The sequence below is a fragment of the Mus caroli genome, unplaced genomic scaffold, assembly GCF_978045245.1.
Source record: "Mus caroli unplaced genomic scaffold, Mus_caroli_1 scaffold_8, whole genome shotgun sequence".
NCBI lineage: Eukaryota > Metazoa > Chordata > Mammalia > Rodentia > Muridae > Mus > Mus caroli.
Genome location: NW_028227263.1, coordinates 141172583 through 141184376, shown reverse-complemented (window position 1 = coordinate 141184376; position 11794 = coordinate 141172583). Strand labels below are relative to the sequence as shown.

Here is an 11794-nt window from a genome sequence, read left to right as displayed (position 1 = left end):
GTATGGGCATGCATGTATTTGCCATACAGCATAGATACTGATTGGAGGACAACTTGTGGGAGTTGGTTCTCTCCTTTCACCATATGTATGTTGTAAATGTAATTGTTATTTTCCAGATGTAATTGCCATCTCTGATGCTTACTGTTGAATAAACTTACCCTTTCTAGCTCTTTCTGAATTCTGGCTGGCTGGTTCAACTCAGCTGCTCTGGTCTCTCCAAAGTGACTGATTCCTTCAGCTTCTGACTGAATTGCTCTGCTTGACCTCAAACTAACTCTAGAAATCTGTTCTAATTTGGCTTCTTTTTATTCTCTGGCTCATTGTGTCTTCACCTGCAACTTGTCTCTATAAAACCATCTCTATAAAAACTACCTCTGAACTCCTCTACATAGCCTCTCAACTCACTGATTCAACCGAACTGATTGCCTAGAACTCAGAGATCTATATGCCTTTATCTCCTGAGTGCTGGGATTAAAGGAATGCACCACCAAACCTGGTCCTAAGCTTTTCTTTACATGAAACTTGCTCTATTCCAGTCTGGCCTTGGACTCAAAGATCTGCTTGCCTCTGTCTCCTGGAATTAAAGGTGTATACTGAGGTCATATCTGTGTTCCAGCCACAATAGCGATGTTGCTGGATTAAAATTCCTCTACCGATGTGGCTTGACTGGGCAGCAAGCATCAGTACCATCAGTCTGAGCCATCTCACCAGCCCTCTAAGTTAGGCCTGGGGTGATAGCTTTGTAGTTAAGAACAACTGCTAGTTTTACAGAGGACTGGGCTTCGGTTCCTTGGAACCACACCAGACAGTTCACAACTGCCCTGTAACTCTAGCTCCAAAGGATCTGACACTCTGTTTTGGCTTCCTCAGGCACCAGGCACACATGTGGTGCACAGACATGCATGTGGGAACTCACATATACAGAGAAGGTAAAAATAAATAGATCTTAAGAAAAAGGCAGCCGGGCAGTGGTGGCACACGCCTTTAATCCCAGCACTTGGGAGGTAGAGGCAGGAGGATTTCTGAATTCGAGGTCTACAGAGTGAGTTCCAGGACTGTCTCGAAAAACCAAAAAAAAAAAAAAAAAAAAAAAAAAAAATTCAAGGCCAGCCCGTGCTTCATGAGCCTACATGAGCCCATTGCCTCAAAAAGTAAAAAACAAAAACAACAAAAAAACAATTAAGATAACAAAAATAACCTATCCGAAAGTCTCAGCACAGTCTCAGAGAGCAAGCTTGGCCCCAGATACCAGCAGGCAAGGGGAAAAAAAAGCAGGCTTGTAGGGGCAACTCAGACCCCCGAGACCCAGGCCATCCCAGGCCATGCAGGAAGGTCGTGTGCCTCAGTTTCCTTCCCAGCACGAGGGAACAGGGTCTGCGTGTACACCACGCGCCTGAGACTTGAACCCCGGGAATTCTGCATCTGGCGAACCCCCAGCAGTGGGTGGGGCCGGGCCGGGCGCGGCGCGTTGCGTCATGACGCACGAAGGCGGCGGCGGCGGGGTTTGTGTGCGCGAGAGGCCGCCGATAAAGGTTGAGTGCCTCGCGCCGGGGGCCGTGGGGAGGGAGCGCGCCCCCGCCCCCTCCCGGGCCGCGGGTCCCGCAGCGCTGTGCCGGGCCCCGCTTCCCGTCAGCCCCCGCGGGAAGGCCCTGGGGTTCTCCTTGATCCCCCTCCCCGACCGGGGCCACAGGTGAGAGACCGGAGGGCGCGGTGGGGGAAGGGCCGGAGGGCGGAGTCGTTTGGAGAAAAGCGAGCGGGAAACCGGAAGGGGTACCTTAAAGGGAAGGTCGCTATTTCGCCTCCGATATTTAATCTGTTAGGCCGGCTCCGCCCTCTTAAAGGGGTAAGGACAGTGTGTTTAGCTGCATTTTTGCAAAGCTTCCTGCCCTTTCCCTTCTCCCCTTTCTCCTAAAAGGAGGGTTATTTCATTAAAAGCGGGTGATAGTTTCCCAAACATTGAAGGAAAAGTTTCATAATTCTGCTGGTCCCTAGACTATCTGAACAAAGAGACCCTTTTTCCCCTCCCAGATAAAACCTCATGTAGCTTAGGATGCCGTCAGACTTCTGTATACTGACAATGACCTTGAATTTACGATCCCGCTGCCTTCATCTACATGCTGGGATTACAGGACTGCCTGTGCCACCACACCCAGTTCTATGGTGTACTGTGACAAGAACCCAGAGCTTCATGCATGCCAGTCATTAACCCTTAATAACCGAGCTACATCCCAAACCCCGAGCTTCCTCGTAAAGCCCAGCCGTGTAAAGGGGACTCTCACTGCTAAGATGGGTCCCTGTTCCGTAGGGCCTCTTGTGTTAAAAGGTATGGCCTCAGAGGCTCAGGCAGTTTCTGAAGCTCATTTGTCACCTACACGCCAAAAGGAACAACAGCCCTTTAAAAAAAAACGAATCCTTCATAGCCTATTGCCCTTTGAAAAAGAAATCCTTTATAACCTGTCAAAAGGGGGTACCTTCCTCTATTCACTCACACTGTCTTTACTGAGCATGCTCTCTGGTGATGTTTTGGTGGGTGATGGGCTGCATCAGTGAACGAAAGAAGCAGAGGTTCTCTGTTTGGATGATGTGAACATTGACAGAGTAGAACAAGCAGTAAGAGACTTATATGCTGATGGGACTGACCTGGGGTACTGTCACTGCAGTACTGACAGGGAAGGGTCAAGCTGGCACTGTGTTTTGTTACCAGTGGCATCCATCCTGTTGAGGTCAGGAATCCTGATAAACACCCATCGATGTATTAGACAGCCCCTCTGACAAAGAATGACCCGTCTCCAAATCTCTGTGCTGATGAGGTTGAGAAGTCCTGGCTAGGGTGGTGGTGATGCACGACTTTGAGCCCAGCACTCAGGAGGCAGATGCAGACATCTGAGTTCAAGACCAGCCTGGTCTAGGCAGAAAGTTCCAGGACACCCAGGGCTGTGCAGAGAAACTGTGTCTCAAAAAGACAAAGAGAAATGCTTGCCCTATAGTATTTAGAAGGTGATGGGCCCCGTGAAGAAGGGAGCGAATGAGGCATGGGAGGAGAGCAGGGAGTGCTCAAGGGTGGTCTGAAGAAGGCTCTCTGGGGTGAGTTCTTGAAGACTTGGAGGTCACAGTGTGAGTTGTGGATGGTGGAGGGGAAGGGCACTAGGCACAAGGTGGTGGTAGTTTTCCCTGCCTAGTTGAACAGCTAGAGGGACAGGAGGCCAGCAAGAGGGGAGAAGACAGATGTAGTTATGAGCATTCAGCAGGCTCCTGTAAGGGAGTTTGTCTTCTGTTCCCTTATAGGTGTGACTGCTATCCAGGTTAGCCTCAGACTCATCTTCCTGTCTTAGCCTCTTCTCTCACCACACCTGGTTTACTCGCAGTGCTGGGGCTCACACTTAGGGCTTTGTGTGTGTTGGATAGGCACTCCATTAACTGAGCTACATCTCCTGCCCAACCCTTAAGTTTTGTAACAGGAGAGCATAGAGGGTGAAAGACCTGGAGTTAGATTGTGGTTAAGTGTGAGGTATCTTGTGTCCCAAGCATTTGGAGCAAAGGAGAGGCTTGGGTAGAGTCACACTTTTAGAGTTTTTCTATAGATTGTGGAATCCTAGGAGAGGGTAAGGGTTTTCAGAGAGGGGAATGGGGGGCAGAGAGAAAGACAGCAGTTCTTGACTGAGCTCTGATTCTCCACCTCCAGGTTTGAAAGGATCCAGCCCAAAGGCTAAGGTGGTCACAGAAGGGAGAGTCAGCCATCTGCAGCTAGGAGATATGCTTAAAGGAAAGACTCAGCAGCAAGGAGCTGGGGTATGTGGGGACTCCAGGTATCTGAAGTGGTTCCGGAGGGAAGGGCAGCTTAGTCCTCCTGACCTAGAAAGGGCTGGGGGAACTGAAACAAGGGGTCTTGTTTCTTTACATATGCTGCTAGGGGCGGGCCAGAGAGAAGCAAACTGTAGAGGATGCCATGGGAGGTCAGAGGCCATGGCGTAGAGCATTTTGGGGCGGGACCCTTGCAGTTGTCAGCTGCTACTCTTTTGGACTGTGTCTTTGTAGGGATTCATCCTGTGCACTGTAGAGTGCTGAAGCACCTCTGTCCCTGCCCTTGACAGACAAGCAACAGCCAATGTCTCCAGACATCACAAGATGCCTCCTCAGTGGAAAGACATTTGGCTTGTTTGGGACCTGTTGGTGCCTGGATTGGAGGATGAGAATATTTATTATTCAGATCGCTCTTCTCTTTCCAGTCATCGGCACGGCCAGTGGCTAAGGACAGGGAAGCAAGAGGATTTCAGTGGGAGAAGAAACATGCTAAGGGTTATCACTGGGGGCGGGGGGGGGGTGGCATGGAGATCAGAGAAAGTGCTGGGAGCTGAGAGGCGTGGGCTATGTTGAGTTGTGTGCCAGGGAGAGTGTGTACAAGGCTGGTAACGCTGCGTGATGGAAGGAGGTTGCAGATCCTGTGGGAACAGGGTGTCCTCACTAGGGATTTGGGGGACCTGAGAGGGAATGAGGCGGGTAGTGGGTGCTGGAGTGGATGCCTGAGCCTTGATCACTACTCAGTGGCTTTCCTTAGAGTGGAATTGTTTAGGGTGAAGTAGGGGTGAGTGCTGAGGAGGGAGGTAAGAGGTAACTCTTCAAAACAGGCAAGAAGCCAAGCCAGGGGCTTCTTCCAAGGGACTGATGACAGAGGGAGCCAGTGGCCTCCTGCACACAGGACATTGTTTACAGAGCACCCCTTTTTGGAACTGTTTGCTTCCTAGAGGAGCTCTTTTGCTGAGAAGTTTCACATCCCAGGTACCCCATTACTCCTCCCTTGAGTCTTCGATAATGTGTGTTAAACCCAGGCTGTTGCAAACGCCCCTGAGGAAGAGCCCCCCACAGCATGGGTGACATAGGGAGGCTGCCCCTGTTCCTTGAAGAGCCGCTGTGAGTGGTGAGGAGGGCCAGTGCTTGCTCATTCTCATCAGAATCCTTTCACCAGGTGTGATGGCCGGCTCCCACGTGGACATGGCGCCAGCTTCCACCACCGAGGGAACTGGGGAAAAGCCAGGTCCCACTGCGCCAGCACCCACCCCGGCTGCTCAGTATGAGTGTGGGGAATGCGGCAAGTCCTTCAGGTGGTCATCTCGGCTCCTGCACCATCAGCGCACTCACACAGGTGAACGGCCCTATAAATGCCCGGACTGCCCCAAAGCCTTCAAGGGCTCCTCAGCCCTCCTCTACCACCAGCGGGGCCATACAGGCGAGCGGCCCTATCAGTGCCCAGACTGCCCCAAAGCCTTCAAGCGCTCCTCCTTGCTGCAGATCCACCGCAGTGTGCACACTGGCCTGCGGGCCTTCACCTGCGGCCAGTGTGGTCTGGCCTTCAAGTGGTCATCCCATTACCAATACCACTTGAGACAGCATACGGGTGAGCGGCCCTACCCGTGCCCTGACTGCCCCAAGGCCTTCAAGAACTCCTCCAGCTTGCGGCGCCACCGGCATGTGCACACAGGAGAACGCCCTTACACCTGTGGCATTTGTGGGAAGAGCTTTACTCAGAGTACCAATCTGCGGCAGCACCAGCGGGTGCACACGGGCGAGCGCCCCTTCCGTTGCCCACTCTGTCCCAAGACCTTCACACACTCCTCCAACCTGCTGCTGCACCACCGCACCCACGGCCCTGCCCCCGGCCCCGCTCCTGCCCCCGCGCCCCCAGGGGAGACCAGCAGAGCTGACACCAAGGTTCTGGTCTCTGATGCCTACTTGCAGCCCCGTAGCCCACCTGAGCCTCCAGCCCCACCACCCCAGCCCCCACCCGTGGTGCCCGAGCTTTTTTTGGCTGCTGCTGAGACTACAGTGGAGCTAGTGTACCGCTGCGATGGCTGCGAGCAGGGCTTCAGCAGCGAGGAGCTCCTCCTGGAGCACCAGCCATGCCCGGGTCCCCCTGTAGCCACCCAGTCCCAGGATGTGCCTGCCGAGCTGCCCCAGGCTGACTCTGCCCTGCCACAGCCCCCACCTGCCACTCCAGGCCCTCCTAACTTTGCTTGCCTTCCTTGTGGGAAGTCCTTCCGGACGGTGGCTGGCCTGTCCCGTCACCAGCACAGCCATGGTGCGGCCAGTGGACAGGCCTTTCGCTGTGGCAGCTGTGATGGTGCCTTTCCACAACTGGCCAGCCTCTTGGCTCACCAGCAGTGTCATGTGGAGGAGGCGGCAGCTGGACGCCCACCTCCTCAGGCTGAGGTTGCGGAGGTCACCTGTCCCCAGGAGCCTGTAGCCCCAGCCACTCCTGCCCCACCCCCTCCTCCTCCACCTGCCCCTGTGGTTTCTGCAGAGCGGCCCTACAAATGTGCCGAGTGTGGGAAGGCCTTCAAGGGTTCTTCGGGGCTGCGCTACCACCTTCGGGACCACACAGGTGAGCGGCCCTACCAGTGTGGGGAGTGCGGCAAAGCCTTCAAACGCTCCTCCCTGCTGGCCATCCACCAGCGTGTGCACACAGGCCTGCGAGCCTTCACCTGCGGCCAGTGTGGCCTCACCTTCAAGTGGTCGTCCCACTATCAGTACCATCTGCGACTTCACTCGGGTGAGCGGCCCTATGCCTGCACTGAGTGTGGCAAAGCCTTCCGTAACACTTCGTGCCTGCGGCGCCACCGGCACGTGCACACTGGTGAGCGGCCCCACTCATGTAGTGTGTGTGGCAAGAGCTTCGCACAGACGTCCAACTTGCGGCAGCACCAGCGGGTGCACACGGGCGAGCGCCCCTTCCGTTGCCCGCTCTGCCCCAAGACCTTCACACACTCCTCCAACCTGCTGCTGCACCAGCGCACTCATTCTGCCGAGCGCCCTTTTGCCTGCCCCATTTGTGGCCGAGGCTTTGTTATGGCTGCCTACCTGCAGCGGCATCTGAGGACGCACACCCCAGCCACCACAACTTCGGGCACCACCGGCTCTGCTGTAGCATCGCAGCCCCCTGCCCCATTGGCTGCAGCTCCAACTCCACTGGCTGCTCAAGATGTTCACGTACTCCCCAACCTACAGGCCACACTTTCACTTGAAGTAGCTGGGGCCACAGCTCAGGCTACGCCCCCAGGCCCAGCTGCCCCCAGTTCTCAAACATTTCTCCTGGTACAGACTGCCCAGGGCCTCCAGCTGATTCCAAGCAGTGTCCAACCCCCTACTCCTCCACCCCCGCCTCCACCCCCTAAACTCATTCTGCTGCCTCCTGCCAGTGCTGGAGGTCCGGGCAATGGTGCTGCAAGGCCAGGCCCTCGGTCTGTTGGGAAAGCTGGACAGGGGACAGGGGTAGTGTGGTTTCCAGGCCCAGGTGGTCTGGGGCTGCAAGGAGGGAGCAATGCAGGGGCTAGCGGGGGAGGGCAGAGCCTCATTGTTCTGCAGAATGTAGGGAGTGGGGAGACAGGACCACAGGAAGTGAGTGGGGTCCAGCTTCAGCCAGCACAGGAAGTGGCCACGGTACAACTACAGCCTGCACAGGAAGTGACTACAGTCCAGCTACAGCCAGCACAGGAGGTGACTACGGTCCAGCTCCAGCCCCTGACAGGCCAAGTCTCCAATTCTAATGGAGGAGCTGTGACTACAGAAGCGCCAAACCTGCTGGTGGTTCAGAGTGGGGCAGCTGAAGAGTTGCTGAGCAGCCCTGGGCCTGGGGAAGTGGGAGACAGTGAGGCCAGCGCTGGTGTGGTCCAGGACGTCCTGTTTGAGACACTGCAGACAGATGAGGGGCTGCAGAGTGTGCTGGTGCTGAGTGGGGCGGATGGTGAGCAGACTAGGCTCTGTGTGCAGGAGGTGGAGACGCTTTCCCCCGCTCTGGCAGAGCCAGCTGCCACTGGCCCATCAGGACAGAAACTCCTTATCATTCGCAGCGCCCCAGCTACTGATCTGCTAGAAAATAGCAGCGTTGCAGGAGGTACCACAACACTGCAACTCCTGGCCCCATCAGCACCTGGCCCGGTCTCTGCCCCTGTGGGGGTGCCCGTAGCTCCCCCGTCCCAGATGGTACAAGTGGTCCCCGCAGTGGCTGGACCAGGGGTCATGGCCCCCCAGAACTTGCCCTCCATCCAGATTGTGCAGACTCTGCCTGCAGTCCAACTGGTACACACGTTTTGAAGAGACCCACTCCCCCCTCCCCGCAATTAAGTGTTCTCCTCAGCTGGGCTGGGGTCAGCCCCAGAGTCAGGGGGGCTGCTGGCTGGACTTGCTAATAAAGACCCAGAATCTCTTCCTGGTTTTGTTTTCATGGGGAGGCATAGTCATGGGCATAGCTCCTGCTTCAGACCTGGAAGTCTTCACTCTTGCTTCCTGGCTCTGAGGTGACTTGCCTTGTACTTGGAGGCTAAATGCTTCTCCGGAAAGGGGTCCAGCTCCCCCATCCTTTAAACTGTTAAGGCTTTTACTGTGCTGGGGGTGGTAGGGCGGGGACACTTGCAGAGGACAGAGAGACAGTGGAGTCAGTCATGTGGGTTTCCTTTTGGCAAGCTCTCTTACTCCCTGAGCTATTTCTCTGGTCCATTCCCAACCTTTGTATGTATTCGTCTGTAGTTGTACTTATAGCAGGGAGGGTTAGGGATCAATTTCTGGATTTTCCACTTCTTTTCTATAAACCACCCTTACCTCACCTGAAAGGTAGGTAGAGGAATCTTATTAATTCAAACGATACCCCAGGTGCCTCCGGGCTGAGAATAAGGTCTCAGCTGATGGGGATGCTTGATGCTACCCTCATCCCTTCCCTCAAAGACCCAAGCGCCAATGAGATTAGGTTCACAAGCAACGCCTCCTCTTCCTGATGCTAAGGTCGCTTAGCAACGAAGGACCAGCAAGAAAGGAGCTGTGCTAATCCTCCCAGGCAGGCCGGGTAAGAAACCCTCTCTGTCCCCCACTCCCATCCCCCCTTCTCCATGGTTCTTCCACTGGCCTCCAGCAGGTTACAGCTCTCCCCTCGTCCTCGCAGTTTCCTCCATTACTCCCAACCCCTGCCCCATGGTGGGGGAAGCTTGGCAACAGTTGCTAAGGCGCCGGTCTTGCCTCCAGTCGGGAGCGTGGACGTCACTTCCGGTGGTGACCCTCTCCTGCCCCTGCCCCCCTTCTCCCTTACTGTCAAGGGATTCGAGCAACCCCGTGGAGGTGCCTTGCAGAGCCCTGTTTCTGCTATGTGGGGTGGGACCACTTCAGGAGACGGGCTGCTGGAGTTTGGATAGGGGATGAGTTTACAGGCAGATCACTGAATGCCTTCTCCGGAGTGGGGGACGATTCGGGACGGTTTTCAGAGCCCCACTGGGTATGGAGGCACCTGGCCTGCCACTGTGACAGTCTTCTTTGGCAATGCTCTAGGGTCCTTGGCGATCTGGGAAACACTGCGGCCCATCCCTCCCAGGGCTCTTAGAACTCAGGTGCCCACCTAACACCAACCTACTTGTTTTCAGCAGGTGTACAACGTCAGCTCCCTCTGGGGAGGGGCCTGCCTGGGGGCTACCATGGCCCCCAACCACCTGTCAGTGCGGGAAATGAGGGAAGATGAGAAGCCCCTGGTGCTGGAGATGCTGAAGGTGAGAGGCCGGCAGGGGCACCAGTGAGCATGCGCAGCTTCTTAGGGCCATTCAAAGTGGGTTCCACCAGCCCCGCCCACCTGCCTGAGCTCGGGGGTCCTGGGGGAGGGGATTTTCGCCTCAGCTGTTTTTAATTGGTCTCTTTTCTCTACTGCCTTCTCCCTACTTAAACCTCAGCTGCCATTTTTTAAAAAGCAATTGGAAGGGTGTAGGGAGGGGCTGGGTGTTCAGCTCTCTTGACCTCCATTCAGCCCCACTTACCAGTCCCAAAATGAGGGATACTCAGACACGCACACACCCCAGACCTTCCAGCGAAGATCCCATGTCTTCACTTTGCCTATCCTGCTCAGTCTCCTTTGGTGCTTTACCTTAGCCTGCCATCCGGACTCATGGGCCTCAGGTCCTAATTCAATTCATTTCATTCGGGCAAACCGCATTCATTCGCTCAGCCCTTAACACCCAATGGGCCAGACTGGGACCACCCCATCAGCTGGCTTCTCTTCTCACTTGGGAATCCTTCCTCGGAAGTTCCTATGTGATGAATGGCTGAGCCTCTACTCCCACCCACAGGCTGGTGTAAAAGACACGGAAAACCGTGTGGCCCTCCACGCTCTGACACGACCTCCAGCCCTTCTCCTCCTGGCTGCAGCCAGCAGCGGACTGCGCTTCATCCTGGCCTCCTTCGCCCTGGCCCTCCTGCTGCCCGTGTTTCTGGCTGTAGCCGCTGTGAAGCTGGGTTTGCGAGCCCGATGGGGCTCTCTGCCTCCACCAGGCGGCCTGGGAGGGCCCTGGGTGGCTGTCCGTGGCTCCGGCGATGTGTGTGGAGTCCTGGCTCTGGCCCCTGGTGCCAACGTGGGGGATGGAGCCCGAGTCACCCGCCTCTCTGTCTCTCGATGGCACCGTCGCAGGGGCGTGGGCAGGAGGCTGCTGGCCTTTGCCGAGGCTCGAGCCCGAGCATGGGCTGGAAGTATGGGGGAGCCTCGGGCCCGGCTCGTGGTCCCAGTGGCTGTAGCCGCTTGGGGGGTGGCAGGGTTATTGGAGGCCTGTGGCTACCAGGCAGAGGGAGGCTGGGGCTGCATGGGCTATATGCTGGTTAGGGAATTCAGCAAAGACCTGTGATTAGAGACCATGCCCACTGGATAGATGGGCAGAGAACCAGCACCTAAAGAACACCTACTGTGTGCCAGGCACTTTACATCCCCTCCCTCAGTGTCTACCTAGTCTGCTGGGCTGATAGTGAAGCACCGAGGTTGATGGACCTACATGCCCACAGTGTGCCTGCCAGATGCAATGAGGACTCTAAACTCAAGTAGAACAAATCCCTTCTTGGTCTTCTGGGACCACTAGAGGTCACCGTGTCCACTCCTTTGCCCCACCCCCACCACCCCAGTCTGTATGCACTGAAAAACGTCTGGTTCTGGGTCTACAAAGCCCCCGCTGCCTGTGTTTGAGGTCTGGAAGGGAGATTTGAGGAGAGAGAGAGAGAGAGAGAGAGAGACTCTAAGAGTTAGAGTCTGTGACAGGGAACTCCCAAAGGGGACAAGATCTTCTGGGAGTGGGTGGGGCCGGGAGCACAGTGTCTCCAAGCCCATCTGGTTTTTTACACTGTTTGTTAATAAACCCTGAAACTTCTGTGTGCCTGTCTTCTGTCTGATGCATTTTCCAGCTGCTCTCTCCAGACTCCCTCCTTCTGTCTGGCTCCTCCTCTCCAAAGAAGTTGACATTAATTGCTAGGGAAGTGTGTGTGTGTGTGTGTGTGTGTGTGTGTGTTGGGGGGGGGTGCGCTGGGAAGAGGAGAAGCAGTGAGCTCACAGCGGCAGCCGGTCTTTGCCAGGCCTTCTGAGTCATGCTCCCCATTACCAAAGTTTTCCCCCTCACAGCTGCCTGGTGTGTGTGTGTGCACCCCCTCCAGACAGAAGCCTTGACCCCTTAGTCTCTCTACCCTCCATACCTTTGTTCTGGGAACTGGTAATGAGTTCAGACACTCCTTTCTCGAATAGGCACTGGGAGCTTCCCATCCAGATTTACCACAGTGGATGACAAATGGACAGGAGTTTTTCAGTTTCTTTTCCTGATCTAGGAAGTCCCTCCTAGTATCTGGCTTCAGGCCCTCATGCTACTGCAGGATTCCCCAAAATCTGTCCACACCCAGCTGCACTTACTTGCCTGGCTGGACAATAAGAGGAGGCAGAAGGGTGTGCCCTCAGCCCTGTCCCCCAGACACCCAGGCCTGCCCCTTCCCAGAGCTGCCATCCCCATAAGCATCTCTGAGC

At 55.6% G+C, this 11794-nt stretch overlaps 2 protein-coding genes across 14 annotated transcripts; both read left to right on the top strand.

Annotated features, from left to right (window-relative positions):
* The first annotated feature begins 1499 nt into the window (after positions 1 to 1499).
* Znf628 (zinc finger protein 628) lies at positions 1500 to 8234 on the top strand. Of its 8 annotated transcripts, XM_085842402.1 has the most exons (5): positions 1503 to 1690; positions 3683 to 3789; positions 4626 to 4776; positions 4964 to 5140; positions 5287 to 8234. In XM_085842402.1, the coding sequence occupies exons 4-5, from the start codon at positions 5069 to 5071 to the stop codon at positions 8083 to 8085; spliced, it is 2871 nt and encodes a 956-aa protein (XP_085698528.1). In that variant the 5' UTR covers positions 1503 to 1690; positions 3683 to 3789; positions 4626 to 4776; positions 4964 to 5068; the 3' UTR covers positions 8086 to 8234. The 8 variants fall into 8 exon arrangements, with proteins under 8 accessions (XP_085698531.1, XP_029335922.1, XP_085698528.1 ...); XM_085842403.1 differs by lacking the exon at positions 4626 to 4776; XM_029480060.2 differs by having other exon boundaries at positions 4964 to 8234.
* A 316-nt stretch (positions 8235 to 8550) lies between these two features.
* Positions 8551 to 11153, top strand: Nat14 (N-acetyltransferase 14 (putative)). Of its 6 annotated transcripts, none has more exons than XM_021168881.3 (3): positions 8551 to 8830; positions 9402 to 9521; positions 10092 to 11153. In XM_021168881.3, exons 2-3 carry the CDS (start codon positions 9450 to 9452, stop codon positions 10638 to 10640), a joined length of 621 nt encoding a protein of 206 aa, XP_021024540.1. In that variant the 5' UTR covers positions 8551 to 8830; positions 9402 to 9449; the 3' UTR covers positions 10641 to 11153. The 6 variants fall into 6 exon arrangements, with proteins under 6 accessions (XP_021024540.1, XP_021024539.1, XP_029335924.2 ...); XM_021168880.3 differs by having other exon boundaries at positions 8553 to 8830; positions 9399 to 9521; XM_029480064.2 differs by lacking the exon at positions 8551 to 8830 and adding an exon at positions 9020 to 9099 and having other exon boundaries at positions 9399 to 9521.
* Positions 11154 to 11794: the final 641 nt, after the last annotated feature.